Below are 16447 nucleotides of genomic sequence, written 5' to 3' on the forward strand. Positions count from 1 at the left end.
GTTTAACATTAAATAAACACGTCATTTTGAATTTTAATATCGACCCTTATCCAAAGTCATCTTCCAATCAACTTATTTATCAATTTTCTTGGCAAAAACTTTGATATCATTATTTTTTAATCTCCATCATCTTTTTCTACATTCCTCTTTGGCTTTCTCACTCTTCAGGAATAAACATATAGTTAAGTTAGTTGCCTTTATCTATTATTATCCTTGTTAAAAAAATAAATAATTTAGATTGCGTTTGCTGTAATTCTAAAAGTTACCAAGTGCTTATCTCTCCTTTTAAACCATGTGTCAGCAACTAATAACTTGTATGAGAGTTCAAAATCCTAAAATGATCTATTTGATTCAATTCCTGAGCACTAAAATTTATATTATGGTATCTACCTCCTATCATTTTGGCATATTTTTAACTCATTTTGTCTCTTGTAAAAAAATGTTAAACTTTTGATATCCACCAACTTTAAAAAAGCCTATTAGCCAAGCTACTAATGTTCTAGGATCCCAATATTAACCTAATAACATTAATTTTTCTTGATCTCTTATGCTTAATCTTATGTGCCCTTGCTCATTTGACACTCCAGTCATGGGCCATATGAAACCTCACATTAAAATATACGCATACTATAGTAATCAACCCTTGCTCATTTGACACTCCATTCGTGGGCCATATGAAACCTCACTTTAAAATGTACACATACTATAGTAATTAATCCTTGCTCATTTTATATCACACTTAGACAATAACAAAAATTTACAAATTTTCTAAAGATTATATGCAATTTCAAAATTTATGATATTTTTCAAACAATTTTATATTTTAAATACTTTATATATACTACTACTATATAGTTTAATATTAAGACCCTCAATTTAAAATCTTGTGCGATCGGACATGGTCAGAATCCGCTATTAACAATGCTTACCATCCTTATTTATTTGAACTTGAACTCAATGGTCGGCCCCTTGTCCTAGTCAATTAGCCAACTTTTCAACTTTTTTATTCAAAAAAATCAGTCCTTCCTTAATTCATTCCATAATTAATTCTCTGACCTTTTTCCCTTTTCCCTTTCATTTCTCCTCTTTCTCCGTGCTTTTCAAATCCCTTAATTTCTCAAACCATTTTCATCTTTCTACGTTTTCAAACCTTCGTCAATGGAGGATAACACCGCCATTACCAACACCACCACGGGCAAGCTTTACACAGTCGCAAACTATGTTGGTGCGAGCGTAGTTTCCGCGTTTTTCATCTCTTTAGAACGATGTTCTTGCATCAATCTGAGCACATCTGATTACGATGATGAAGAAGATGCCATGGATCGTGGATTGATGTTCAATAATTCTACGCGTCACGATGATCCTCGCTTTGCCCTTCCTGCTCCTACTAGGATCATTGTTTCTTCTAATCCTTCACCTACCGTTGATTCTCTCCCTGTTTGATTTCGCTAAGTGAATTGAGATCTTCATGGATTTGAGATGATGATGCTGATCACGATGATGGACTTTGTGTATTGAAGAATTGTGTATGTAGTATTTTTTTTCTTTTGAATTGATGATGAATTGATGATCATAGTGTGATGTTGAAAAAAGAATCCAATTGTTTTTTTAAAAAAGTTTAGTTGATGAAATGTTGTACTGTGGATTTAGGTTATCAATTTGAATCTTGATTGATTAATTTTATGGCAACATATGTGCTACTTTATGAATCACAAAAACTAATATTTCTTGAATCAAAGTTATCTTGTTTCGTTTGATCCTTTTTATTATGCTGGTTGTTATATCATTTTTCGCTCTTATTATATCATTTCTCTAAGAAAGTTAGTTAAATTCTCATTCGCATGATATTACTTTATGATTGGAAAGCGTTCATTGATGTATCAAGCACACGGTATGTTGAGCTATTTGTTTTGAATGATTTGTGATTGGTAACGGAAGAAGGTGGTTGAGTTTGTTGACATTTAATAAAAAGTGTAGTATTTGTTTGAATTTGGTTAATGAGTTTTATTGAGGCAAATATGGAGAATGAAGTATATCCATTGATTAGTTAAGGTTTAGGTTGTGTTTATATTAGTTTTTCGTTTGATTATTGCACTGGAGTTGTTGGTTAAAGGGTAAATGCAGGATAGAAAATTAGGTTAAGTGACGCGGTTGGAATTTGAGAAGCCTAAAATATGTGATTTAGTGTAATCTAATCATATGCTGAACATAGGATGAGTGTTAGGGATTCAAGAGAAAATCGGCTTGTATCACAGATCTTAAGCTCCAGAATTTGGAAAAGACCTCACACATGATGATAAACTAGTGCTGTCTGATATCATTGTAAATTTATCAAGATCAAGTTCATCAACAAAACAATAGAAGATATCTATTAATGTATAACTCTAATTCGAGGACTGTATTTGCAGTTTTGTTCTGTGTAAACTAATCGCCTTTTGAATTTACAATTACCTTAAAATGGCCCCAAAATAGTTCAAACGACCATAATTCGTCTTTTTCGACTTACATGGAGATGAGTGAATTTTGTAACAATTGATTTTGTGTTTCAAATGGTGATATTAAAAGTGTTACATTGTGATGATGTTGTAGCTGATTTGTTGTGACTCTTGGGTTTATGACTGGTTTGTGTTTCCGAGTCCAAATTTTCCAAGTACCACATTATACTGATGATAGAACAGCTGATTTGTCTGTGACTCTTGAGATTAGAATTTTAAGCTCATTTCAGCTCTAAATAAATACCACGAACCGTAAGGCCTTTGCTTTTGTTAAAATTTGGATGGAGTTTAGTTTTGTTGATGTTAAATTTCTAGAAACAGTTAAGAGTACCTTTTAAGAGCTAGCTCAACATAGGAATGTCTTTTGGTTGTATGTATTGATTCACATGAAAGTTTTACGTTGCCTGTCACCACTTCTTTGTGTTGGAATCAATTTCATGTCTAGCTTAGTAGCTGTAAGTTAAGGATCAAAAAGGCTAACTATAGCCCTTCTTTTTGTGCTAAACAAATCGTTAGTGGGCTATTTTTAAGCAGTGCCATTTCCCTTACTATCTCTTGCCTGGTTACCTAGACTTGGGAACTCATAAGTCATATCTAACATGAGAATGTGTCTCAATGTTCGACTCGGCTAACGTATGGAATTCAATATCTATGGTCCAAAATAAAGTGTCCAAGTGTGGTACCCATGCCTGAGTGTCGAGGATCCGACACAAGTATTTAAGGTAAAATGAAGAGTCATGTAACATAGATCTCTTCTTCTACTTGGTTGACCTCTATAGTAAGATTGACTTATTGATTGTTTGCCCTTCAAATAATTTGATACTCTATTTTTTACCCTTCAATTTCTCCTCTTCAAATCCCTTTTTCCCCTCTTCCCCTCTTTTTCAATTTCTCCTCTACCTTTACTTAAAATCCCTAGTTTCTCCTATCTTCAAGTATTTAAGGAAATATTTAAGGAAACCTTTACGACACGACCAATGTGATGCTATGTGGCCTTGTTTTCACACTTCTATTTTTGCACTGTATTCACTTGTGAAATCTAGTTTTGCTGACATTGGATCTCAGAAGGTGAGAATACGATCGAGACTTCCATACTCGGGTCTTTTGGCAGAATGCGTTGATCTATATCACTACATGAAAGTATGGCTATAGCCTACGAGCTTTTGAAGGAGCTAACAGATTAAACACAGACCTTCATTTCGTGCTACACAATGCATTTATAGACTATTTCTTTTAGCAAATCTGAAAAAGTTTAGGCATAAACAATCTTGTACTGGATTGGGATTCATTAAGACGGTTTTATTACAAGTATAATATTACGTTTATCCAACCTTCAAACTCTGCCTTGTACTATGGTATGTTGTTTTTCGAACTTTTTTAGCTTGAAATCTTGTTGATTTTATCGGAAATGATGTTTAGAAAAGTTCTGATATTATACACCAAGCTGCTTACTCCTCCACCCTCCCAAGTCTGAAAACTTCACCTCTTCCTCCATATCATCTCCTGTGTTTCGCCGCAAATCATTGCCTATCGCGGGATGTTAGTGATGTTGATTCAGGTTCCTTCACTACTATTTTGCTTCTTCTGCACCATTTTTCTTCACTGGAGTTGGGATTGTCTGTCTCCATGTTATCTCGTACCTCAAATCTTCTATGTTCACATTTAGTGGTTGGCTATTAAAACCGAGACAACAAGATTTCGCACCACTCTACGAAGTACAATTGAATCTTCGATTTCGTAGAATATTGGTCTCTGAAATGTTGGAAGTTGAGGGTTGCAGATTGGTGAATGGTTCTCCAATCTGCATTTTACCAACTTTAATAGTTATGAAATTGCAAGGGTATGCTATCGACTTTTCTAAAACCTAAATGTTCTTAGATTTATGATCTAGTTTGAGCTTGTTCGTTGATAGTCTTGATAGACTTCAAATCGAGTTTTGGCCTCCTAATTAAAGATATCGAAACAAAGAAAAACCTAAAGTAATTTTTATAATAATCGTGTATAACATAAGAATCTATCATATAAGAGTTGTTCATATCTTGATAGTTTTATGAGTAGTTGATCTTCATCTTTTGCGGTCCAAATCGTTATGCCCCTTGTTCTGGTTCCAAAAGGAAAGGTGACTACTTTTCGTCTTTTGAGAAAAGTATCTTAAGCCCAATCCATTAAAGATTAATCCCTACTTAATGTATTCTTAATGCCTATTTATATTATCCTTAATGCTTACTAATTATATCCTTGATGCCTATTTGTAATATTTTAAATGTCTACTTACATCATTCTTAACATCTGCTTATAATATTTTAAAAAATATATAATGAGTCGACTCAATCAAAGATGATCTTTCAAAGAGACCGTTTTGCACAGAAATTTGTGATTGCCTAATTGGGCTGTGAAGTGTGAATGAAAATTTGAAACTTTTCATAAAATTGGATAGGCCATTAAACAAGACTGATGTAGAAAGTAAATAGAGGTTTTAGAAATTGATTGTCTCTATTTATAAGGATACATTCAAATTTTCGTGCAGGTTTCAAATATAATATTTTTGATGTGGTTTATTTCGAGTCTTATTTGTATGTTAATTATCTTATCAATCTAATTTAATTTTTATAAATAGGCTATTTTCAGATTAAGTCTAATCATACTTAATTTTGGCTACACGTGTCAACTTTAAATATCTATATTTCACTTGGCTTGCTTAACTCTCAAATTAAAGTTTGTTAGTTGCTTAGTGTTGATTAAAGTAGATCTTAAATATTGTATGTTGGCGCTTCAATGCTTGTGAAAGTATTTGGAATTTACAATCAATTATTTCTCTATCCCCTCTGCAATAGTAGCGAAGATTGAAGTTTTCATGTTATTTCTCTGAAAAAGGTTTAATTTTCACCACTTAAAATAAAGATTAATTTTCTCTTCTTGCCTGTAGGGCTTCTCTAACTTAGCCTGAATCGAAAGCCATAAGTCCTAGTTTAATTGCATATTAATTTAATATTTTAATAATTTTTTAGATTACATAGTAGATTAAGGGAAGGAAAGGACGTGTGATGATGAACCTATGACTTTATTAAAGAAAAATAATATTTACTTCAACTGAAACAAGACCTGACCCTCCTTAAAGAATTGTTAATCTTTGCTGTAACATCTACCTAATGCATGTATTTCCATGAAATGAAAAATGTAATTAAGTATAATGGAGAGTGAGAATTGTGAATGAAATATGAAAAATATATGAACAATTAAAAGAGTGTGAATTAAATTTATTTTAGACATACACACAGAAGAAATTACCAATATATTGTCAAATCTAAAAGTATGGCCAATTAAATGGAAAATTCTAGAATAATAAAATAGCTATTTCAAATAGACAAATATTGGGGACAACAAATTCCTAAAATCATGTCATAAGAAAAAACAAAATCACTAAATTCTATTGTGTCCATCAATATATTTACTGTCATTGCTATATTATTATGATACTTTTCTTATTTAATCGTTTTAAATTACTTGCTATATTATTATATTTAGCAAAAAGTAATTATATAGATGTCTATTTTGTCTTTATTTTATTTTTTATGCATATCTTATTAATTTTTACACTTATCTCAATAGAGATTGTAATGGTCTTTTTAATATAAAGATATTAATTTCTTAATTATTGTTTAAAATTTATGTAGCGGGTAAAATAAAACAGAAAAAGTATAACCGCATTTCCCACCAAAAGAACCATGGTGTTCCTTGCTACTTTGTCCATGACATTAACTATTCAAAGTTGTGATAGTTGAACATTAATATTTCTGCCATTTCATCACAACCTGGCAAAATACTTAAATGTACCTAAGCTACCACATTTTTACACACTCGGTCGACAGTGCAAAAAAAAATCACATCGCATCATATTAGCTGTTTTGTAAAAGTTTCAAAAAAAAATTAAATCGATATTTTCCGTCTTAAAAATTTATAAAAGACAAAATTTTGGGCCGTTTTGAGAGAAATTTAATGCCTTTAACTGATATTTGATGAGATAACTCAGAATCAGTCTCCTTGCCACTTTGTTACCTAAAAAGCAAATCAATATTTCCCGTGTTAGAAATTTATAAAAGACAAGATTTTAAGCCGTTTCGAGTACTTTCAACTGATATTTGACGAAATAACTCAGAAATCAGTCGCATTACCAATTTATTACCTTATTGTAAGACTAAAACTAATCAATACAAGTGCACAATTGTCAGACAACAAAAGGATTTTCTGTTCTAAATTTCTATTTTTACATAGAATAAAAAATTTTCCAAAATAAAAAATTCTATTTTTTCAGAGCGAAAAGGCAACAAAAAAACCCAAATACGCTCACTATTTCTAGAAAAAAGAATTTTCATTTACATAGGTGAAATTACAGATGATCTTGACTGATAGATGATTTGGTTAAATCTAAACTGCTATGATGTTAGTGAGTACACAAAATGTCAGTGAATATTCCTAAAATAAAAAACATATCTTACTGTATTTGTAACCCAAAAAGGGTATATTTACCATCAAATACCAAAACATTACCAAATGTTAGCATTCTCCTACATAAAAATACTGTATTCTTCTAAGCTTGATGGAGTATAATACTGGATGTTGACTAGCAACCAAACAGGAACATGGGTTGATCTCAATTTTCAGCACCGGGGGCAAAGAGTCGAGCCCATTGGGTACCACCGACTTTTTTCCCTTCCTACTAACCCAAATGCCACCGGGCCTAGCCATGGGGTCGTTATTCAAATGGCGGACAGGATAATTTAAATCATTTCTAGAACAGCCAATATAGCTTAAAAGCCAAGGGTTACCCACCAGCTTTGCTATCAACTTCCACACAAATTTAAGAGGAAGAGATCAAAAGAGGTTCCACTTATGGCCCCACAAAGCTTAAATATGCTCCTATCACATGGATATGCAATCTTAAAATAGCCAAAATTAAGCACATGCATTTCTCTTTTCTGGGCCAGCTCAAGCAAATTCTTGATGGGTAATCAAGAGAAGAATCATATGATTGTGTTCGGGATTTTCCCGATATTAGCATTCTATCATCGGTTATCCCCGTCTGAAAAGTGCGATTTACCAACTGGGTTTTCCAACGTTCCATGAAAAGAATGTCGAACGAGGAATTTTAATGGGGTACCGGTAGTCCATAATTATGGAATGACTTGATCTTTCCATCCCATCCAGCAGTAACAATAACCATACCCCAAGCATCAGAATCTGTTCTGCTCTGACATGTTTTCAGGAATCTGTACTCAGATTTGTGCATTGAAGATGTTAAGGAAGACGGGCTTGAAGAGACGAGCTTTTCCTCGGGCCATAATGCTGCACCTTTAGGATAATATAACTCTAAGAAGAAATCTTGCTTACAAGAAAAATGGGGTGGTGAGAAGTAAGGCTGTGAACCATGATTTAAACCATTGAACGCACCACTGTGCCACTGATTTCGGTTGTTTTCGTTTTGTAACCCTGGCCAAGGTAGTGCAACCGATGCATTTGAGAGGAATCGCTCGGAAGATTTGATCTTCTTTATGCGTGACGAGTCCGTATAGTCCCGATCATTGCATTTCCATACGTAGACATTTGCGTCTTCAGATGCAGCAACTATATGCTTTCCGTCAGCGGTGAAAGACGCTGTGCAGTGAGCTCCAGTTCTCCGTTGGCCTAGAGAACACGAGCGGAAAAAATCGAGTCAATGAAAAGGCTGTGAAAATTATTTCGACACCAACAAATCAGAAACGAAACCAATACTGGATTTCAAAGAACGAGCACTCACCCTTAAATTTGCCGATCACATTCGCCCCTTGCAGAATCCTAACTTGTGAATCAGCACATGAGATCATCACTTTGCTTGGATCTTGCGGGAAGAACTGCATTGAAGACTTCATTAGACTACTACAACTTATTTTTTCGCCAAATATTGAAATAAAAACATGACGGAAAAACTTGATAATAAGACAGGCTACACAAGATGTTTACCTGGAAACCAGTTATCCGTTTCCCAGACGACTTTTTCTTATTGTCCAAAAAGACCGGGGCCTCTACCTCCAATTGATCATCTGAAATACAAAAACAAAATCTCTTCAGAAACTCGTTGAAAAATCAAGCTAGGTTACCAAATTCTCTCAATAAACGCAACTAAAATTCACTACAATATGTTTCAAAGCTATGTTACTTGGACTCGGGTACGTGTTCAAGTGTCAATATGTCTAAATATTTAATTTTAAGCCTAATATGAAGTGTCTAGGTGTTATACCAATGTCTGGGTATGTGAAGCAAAATGAAGAGTCTGAGTAACATAGTATCAAAGCATTTCATAATGTTCATCACTAAACTAGCCTATCTCCGTAAACCTATAAAACATCCAAATACTTTCTTTTTACGACCCATGTGCTACATTTGCGTGAAATTCACAACGCTCGAGCAGATTTAAAAAGTTTGTATAGTGCGTGATATAATACAGAAGAAAAACAATACTCAACAAAACCCATCGACATTTATACCTGATATGTTGTAAAAACGGAAACTCCCAGCAAGCGAGCCAATAATTCCACCCTGAAAGAGAGCATTAATTGAATGTTAGTCGAAGAAATTCACTAGCCATTTCTGCAAAATGTGCAAGTTATATATAACGTTAAATCAATATATTACCTGGCCATCAGGGCGATAACAAACTGCAGTAACTATGTCTTTCGTTTCGATCCAATTGACTACTTTGCAGTGTGAGATTTCCCAAACGCGAACCTTTCCATCTATAGACCCGCTAATAAAGCAATTGTCATCAACAGGATTAAACTGAATACAAGTCACTGCATGAACACAGTAACTTACTTAGTAAACTATAAGAACCAAGAGATGCATTTATACATGAAAAGACATTTGACAATTTTGTACCATAGTTATTATGTGGAAAGACTTTAAGGCAATGATTGATCCCCACTCGCCACAAACGAACAGTTTTATCCACTGATGCAGACAAGAGACACTGCATTGCAAACAAAGACGTCAAATTAGTCGTGTCGAAACGCACAAGGAATTCAATACCATATACTCAGTGTTACATGATTCGCTAGTTAATTCGCTTTTTAAATTCGCGATTCATTAAAAATGGCTCAAAATAGTCCAAAACCGACTATAACTCGCCTTTTGTGATTCGTGATTTGTGAAAAGATTAGCGAATCATGTGATACTGCATATACTCTATGCAATTACTTACATCACTTTTGGACCATGAAAGATCCAAGACTTCACTAGAATGGCCTTGAAATTCATGTAGTGGTTTCTCCATTATCCGAAACACCTTTGGAGGAAGGATCACACAAGCTGAGTCGGGAGTTCTCTTCAATTTTCCGCTTTTCTCTTTATCGGTGCTAAATGGGTTTAACTCGGAGAGATGATTCATCGTGAAGTAAACACAGGACGGGTCTGTTTCGGGGATGTCTAGCTCATTTGATCTATCGTCCTCCACCACTTGCCACACTCGCACAATTCTGTCTTCCCCGGCACTAGCCAGGAATCGCCCATCGGGACTGAATTTCATTGTCAAAATTGCACCTTCATGAGCTTGGATATTCTGACCATAGTAAAGCGCCGAAAGCTCATTTGATTGCTTCTTGGATTGATGAACCTTCACTCTCTGAATTCTGCCTCCAGCAGACGAATCACAATTATATAGATCGTGTTCTCCCTCCATGACACAACTTAGGCTACGCAATCTGTTCATCCACCATTTCTTAACCCTCTTCGAGGGCCCCACTGAGGAGCTCGCTGTAGAGTATTTATCATGTGAGAAATCAGCACATGAGGAAGAACTCGAACTACGCTCAGATTGTTCAGCGTCAGCTGCACTAGTTTCTCGGTTGTCACCGCCCACATTGGGCATTCCCACATTCATACTCTCTTTATGAATCAGATTTTTAGAAAGCTCTGAATCATCCCTACTACAGAAAGATACAGGACACCTACTTGAAGAAAACTCACACTCAAAACTTGTATCAATCCAATCATCCTCTTTTTCGGGATCACAACTTCCGTCGATATGATCACCCGAAATCTTATTTACATCCAACCCTAACCAATTAAAGAATTTACTACGACGAGCCTGAACACTTTCGGGATTTTGTATCCACACATCAAATTGAGCACTACTAGAAACAGAACAACAAGCTCCACAAGCTGAATTCGAACAGAAACAATCAAAACCCGAATCAGAATTCGAAGAAATTTCCTCAAGGGCATCAAAAAATTGGTTTTCACCAGGATCACTGCTAGTATCCATCATTTGCTTGAACATAAGCCTCAACCCATCAAACCCCTCTTCAAGTAACCAACTTTTATATAGCCCTTGGCAATGTGCAAACTGCTGAATTCCCTCAAAACAAGGAACCCAAGTGAGGGAAAGTTTTATATATTATTATAAATACAATGAAAAATAAAAATATAGTAGCAATTTTAACATTAGTACATTGCATAAACATATACACACAAATTCCAAGATAGTATTTTAACAACCAATATTATTATACTTTAAAAAATCAAAGAGAAAACAATTCTAGAAATTAGCACAAAACACAATCAATTTGGATCCTGATCCAATAAACTCACTGAACCTGGTCTTGGACACCATAACACTCAATATTTTGAAATGGTCAAATGAACATAATTAAAATTCCCAATTTTCTAAAGAGAAAAAAACAATAAACCCTACTTGCATTTATAACATATCAAAAAAAAACCCCAAATTTTCAAATTATTAACCAAATGAAACCCTTAAATAGAACAAAAAAACCCAAAATTCAAAACCCAAAATCCAATTATACCCACTTTAGAATTCAATTAAATTACACCAGAAAACCCATGTAAATGAAGAAAGATGAAAGATTCAATCATCTTCTCATAGAAAACATATCAAAAAACAAAATTAAAGGAGAAGAGATAAGAATCTCACATTAAATTATGAAATTGGCTTGAAATCAGAAGTGAATTTGTATTAATCCAACATTAAGAAGATGAATTTTGGAACTATCTGGATAGTAGATGGCTCCAGGAAAGAAGAAGGAGCAAACCAAAGCAAAGCATGATACAGCAGAACTAACAAGAAAAAGAAAATTATAGTACATGGAAGAAAATAAAGGGAAAAAATGTATTAAATTAGTAAGTAGTACTATTTGGAGAAAGTGATTTTCTGATTTATTAATAATATTTTTGTGGGGATGTTCCTCGGCTTCCTCCTGCCGTAATTTTTTTTACGAGTGATGGGATTAGTGAGAGAAAATGATCTTGATCTTCGTGAAAAAAAAATGGAGGGTATCATAAATGATAGAAAAAGAAGAGGAAGGTGAAATGCAAAAGAGTTACCCGAGAGTGTCTCGTAAAAACCAATTCAAATAAATAACTTATATTTTCATATTTATAACTATAATATAATATATAAAAAGTGCTTTTATGAAATACACTATTTTTAACATATATATGAGATGCGCTTATAAAACTATTTTTATATAACGATTTGTAAATACAAAATATATTCATTTCATTTCAGAATATTCATTACATTTATTTATTTTTAAATATTTTTTATAATATAATTCAAATTTTAAAATGTACTAATGTACTTTATAAAAATTATAAAGTTTTTTTTTGTTAAAATTACATTATTTTTACAAATATAATAAGAGTTTACATAGATGTATTAATAAATTATATTAAAAATCATATTTAGCTTTTTAAAATGTACTTGTAATAGTTTTGTTACATGCATTATAAAATTTTCATTTTTTATTGTAAAAAGTTTCATTTTCCTTTTTAGTCCTTTGAACAAATTTCCCTTTGTTTTTGGGCAATCAATTACATTATTTTTAAATTTTTCATTCATATATTTAATTTACTTTTTTTAATTTCATTCACACATTTCTTTCACTTTCACATAAATTATATTTTTATTCATTTTTTAACTTTTACCTTAATTTTATTATTCTTTTCGTTCTCTAATATTCTTCCTATTTATAAGATAAAATATATTGCTATGACATTTCATTAGATCTTATTGAAATTTTATTGTATTACATATTCATAATAGTTGAAAAACTTTGTATTACATTTCCAAAAGTTTTTCAAATTTAATATCTAAATGTTTTCTTAAAATAATGGGATTAGATTTTTTATAAATCATTTAAGTAGTAAATAAGGTAATAAAAGATTGTTGTATTAGTTTTTGAAATATAAAGTAATAGATGTATTAAATTGGGATATATTAGAACAATATTCAATGTTTTAAATTTTATTTTTTACTGAAATAATCCTTTTAACAATTCTTAATAAATAAAATCATTTTGATATCATATTTTATGTAAATATTCCATTATAACATTTGGATTATTCCTCGTAGATATTATTAGTTGCTGATTTTTTTATTTTTTTTTTCATAAATCTTTATCTTGCTAATTGGACAATTATTGTATGTAATCAATGAATATCCAGTAAAATCACGACATTTGACAAAACTCTAGAAAACTCTAAGTAACTAACATTTGTCATTTTTTATGATGATACGATTTAATCGTATTAATGATGATTTATAATTCATGTATTAATCAATAGAAATTTATAAAATAATGACATTTGCCAAAACTCAAAAAAAATATCATTTGTGATTATTATTTTTATATTAGTGTTTATGATTAATGATAATTTATGATGATATGACATACTACGAAATAAACTAGCTAGCATATCCTATAAAATAAAGTAGTAGAGTATTTGTTATTGAAAACGATATTGTAAAAAATAGGTAATGTCCACTTAAAAAAAGGGTAATGTAATTAATATTTTTTATCATTAGAAGAAATTAAAGATAAAAAGAAAATTATTGAGTGGATTTGCTAGTCTTAAAATTTTTCAATTCAAATAGCTATAATTTCATATTATAAGGGCGCTAATAACGTTTTTCCTAAATTTGTATAAAACTTAATTGTATGGGTTACATATTATTTTTTTTATTTTTTTTGAGTTAGGATGCATATTATTACATTATCATAAATTCTAAATGGCAACATCAAAATATTGATATCATTTATCTTTTTTTTTTTTTGGTTATGTGATATAGTAAATGCCAAAGTTAATAATATTATGTACTTATTTTTCCTTTTAAGTTTTGCTAATAAAAATAATAAATATGTTTTGAGGATAAATATTATTTTCAATTGCAAATTAATCCCAAAGAAATTGAAATAAATACCACTTTTTAAATTGACTTGAAAGAGAGTAAATTCAGAATTTTAAATAGTTAATATTGTTATTTAGTGCGTTAAATATTCGGAGTTAAATGGTAAATTTGATAGAATAATTAAGGGGATTCACCAAATTAACAAAACAATGACATTTTAATTTTATAATATTTCAAATCACCTAATTAAAACAATAACATAATTAGTAAATATATGCATTATATGTTTCTATATTTATATCAAATTTCTGTAAGAAAATGTGATAATAAAATATTAAAATGAAAATCAGATTTTATTTTGTTAGAGATTAAATACAATTTTTTTTAAAAAAAAATGAGATTTTTATTCTCCGTAATCCTCCCAAAGATTATTTGATAATTAGAAAAAAAATATTAAAAAATTGGGTAGGTTGCTTTCCAAATTTCAAATCATTTTGTTTATTTGTTGAAGTCGTGGGTAAACAACTTTGACGTTGAATTTCTAAGTTTGGCCGGTCTTTTTACTTAATTGGTCAACATTTCTCTTTTTAATGTTGGGGTCATTTTTTTATATAAGGTAAGGTAATAAATTTTACTAGCTTAATTTGTTTAAATTGATTTATTTTTATTAAAATGAATTTTTTGAAGGGGTCTTCTTTTATTTTGACTAAACTTAAACATTTTATAGATTATTATTATTAATAAAAATATCACATATTCTGATCAAATGTCTCAATTATTTATCGACACTATTATTTTATTTTCAATCTTTAATTTAAAAGCATAGTTAGATGAGATCTTGTTTATTCATATCGATATAATTTTATTAATTTCACCTTTTATGATTTTTAACCAAGTATTATTAAAATTATTTAGAATTAAAACAGTACCCAACAAATGTACAAAACCAAATATTGAACACTGAATTAGCATAGGAGGAAACATAATAATAATAATAATAATAATAATAATAATAATAATAATAATTATTATCATTATTATTATTATTATTATTATTATTATTATTATTATTATTATTATTATTTATTTTTTAGAAAACAAAATTTTTTATTTACCAAAGAAGCAATGACAAAACCCAAGTCTCCTAGATTCACTCACTAATAAAATTAATATTGCAGTATGAAGAGGTAGTCCACCTATAAGGGTTGTGAAGGGTGATGTTTATTAATATTATTATACCATCATTATTATTATTATTATTATTATTATTATTATTATTATTATTATTATTATTATTTTAAAGGTCAATTAAAAAGATAAAAAAAACAAATATTGGAATTTTTTTAAAAAAAATTTGAATTTCATGACCCTTAGCTCTTTAATAAGCCAGCATAACTTTTAGATCCCTATAAAAATCGGTGGAAGAACATGGTAGTGATGTCCTTTGAATCGCATAATTGATGTAGTAGGAATTAGGAAGTACTCCTATAATAAAAAAAATTAAAGCAAAATACAATTATAATTAAGTAGTTTCCATGTCATATTTAATTAAAATTAACATAAAATTAAAGAAAAGAAAGAATGACGAATAATATGGGCCATACCTCAAATAATAATAATAAGGTGCACCATGTCCTAAATAATTGGTTTCAGTTGTGTTCATGTGCTCATTATTATGATTTATGAATTGGTTAGTTGTTCTCAAGAAATATTAGCATCTTCATAATATTTCTTATTAATTATTAATAAATAATTAATTATTTATAGTACATTTTTCCAGTTGAATTGTATAAGGATTCCATTCATTTTTTTGCATGACATCCAACATTTTATGACAATTTGATTGAGGAAACTGGAAACAAATCATGGAATGGAAAAAAGGTGTATTTCTTATTTTTATTTTTATTTTATTTTATTAATAGAAGTGCAAAGAAGCACTCATCTCAAAAAATTTTATTACCTTTTATTGATTTGTGAATTAAAGTAAATTAAAATATTTATATTTTTGTAGATTGTAAAATGCGATCAAATAAAGTTAAAATACAATCTTTATAAAATACTCGCAATTGATTCTGATATTTTGTGTAGCAAAATCTTATTATCAGCTTTAAGTATAATGAAACAGAGAGAAAGTATTATCTAAGTCAAGAACAATACTTAGTTTATGAAACAGAGAAAATATATTATTTTAGTTGAGAACATTACTTAGGTTATTCAATAAACAATGATTACACAATTTTAAGTTGTTATGAACATTTTATAAGATAAATTGATTAACAATGTTCAATTGAAAATCATTTTTTTTTTAATTCGACGGTAACCTAGAGTATCCTTATAAGTAAGTGGAGAAAAATTAATTTGTCCGGTAAGTAATTAATGAGAAGCAAACATTTATCATATGGGTGTAAAGAAAAACTCTCAACCACCAAGATAAAAAATTACTACTGCTACGGGTAGGCTAGATAAATAATAATAATAATAATAATAATAATTATTATTATTATTATTATTATTATTTGGACAATTATTTAAGGTTGTGATTAGAAATTTTAAATTGCATATTTTGATTATAAAATTATAAATTCAAAATTTTAAAATGACAAGGTTTGAGAATTTTTTTTCTAACAAGTTTTCTATTAATCATGAAAACACAATGTGAAGTACAAAATAAGGTATGAACCCGGACATTCAGGGATCTCCCAAAGAGAATTCATTTTCATATTCTAAATTTTAATTATCTTTAAAATAATGATAAAATTAATTCAAATCT

The 16447-nt window shown here is 30.3% G+C and overlaps 2 protein-coding genes across 3 annotated transcripts; one reads left to right on the plus strand and one right to left on the minus strand.

Moving 5' to 3' along the window:
• Nucleotides 1–996: 996 nt before the first annotated feature.
• On the plus strand, nt 997–1762 carry LOC130802218 (uncharacterized). Its single transcript, XM_057666148.1, has one exon. It carries the CDS (start codon nt 1159–1161, stop codon nt 1441–1443), a length of 285 nt encoding a protein of 94 aa, XP_057522131.1. The 5' UTR covers nt 997–1158; the 3' UTR covers nt 1444–1762.
• A 5064-nt stretch (nt 1763–6826) lies between these two features.
• On the minus strand, nt 6827–11872 carry LOC130802223 (WD repeat-containing protein YMR102C-like). 2 transcript variants are annotated; one of them, XM_057666161.1, is made up of 8 exons: nt 11461–11872; nt 9730–10875; nt 9408–9498; nt 9165–9322; nt 9017–9068; nt 8493–8572; nt 8290–8383; nt 6827–8177 (listed from the first exon to the last, which is right to left on the minus strand). In XM_057666161.1, the coding sequence occupies exons 2-8, from the start codon at nt 10804–10806 to the stop codon at nt 7642–7644; spliced, it is 2088 nt and encodes a 695-aa protein (XP_057522144.1). In that variant the 5' UTR covers nt 10807–10875; nt 11461–11872; the 3' UTR covers nt 6827–7641. The 2 variants fall into 2 exon arrangements, with proteins under 2 accessions (XP_057522144.1, XP_057522137.1); XM_057666154.1 differs by having other exon boundaries at nt 9730–10872; nt 11461–11823.
• Nucleotides 11873–16447: the final 4575 nt, after the last annotated feature.

This window comes from Amaranthus tricolor, chromosome 2, assembly GCF_026212465.1.
Source record: "Amaranthus tricolor cultivar Red isolate AtriRed21 chromosome 2, ASM2621246v1, whole genome shotgun sequence".
In the NCBI taxonomy this organism is placed as follows: Eukaryota; Viridiplantae; Streptophyta; class Magnoliopsida; order Caryophyllales; family Amaranthaceae; genus Amaranthus; species Amaranthus tricolor.

Coding starts and splice junctions, on each gene's coding strand:
- LOC130802223 (XM_057666161.1), bottom strand. CDS start 10,806: ATGTTCAAGCAAATGATGGATACTAGCAGTGATCCTGGTGAAAACCAA. Junction 8,573..9,016: donor CCGTTTTTACAACATATCAG/GTATAAATGTCG, acceptor TTTGTATTTCAG/ATGATCAATTGGAGGTAGAG. Junction 8,384..8,492: donor AACGGATAACTGGTTTCCAG/GTAAACATCTTG, acceptor TCTTCAATGCAG/TTCTTCCCGCAAGATCCAAG.
- LOC130802218 (XM_057666148.1), top strand. CDS start 1,159: ATGGAGGATAACACCGCCATTACCAACACCACCACGGGCAAGCTTTAC.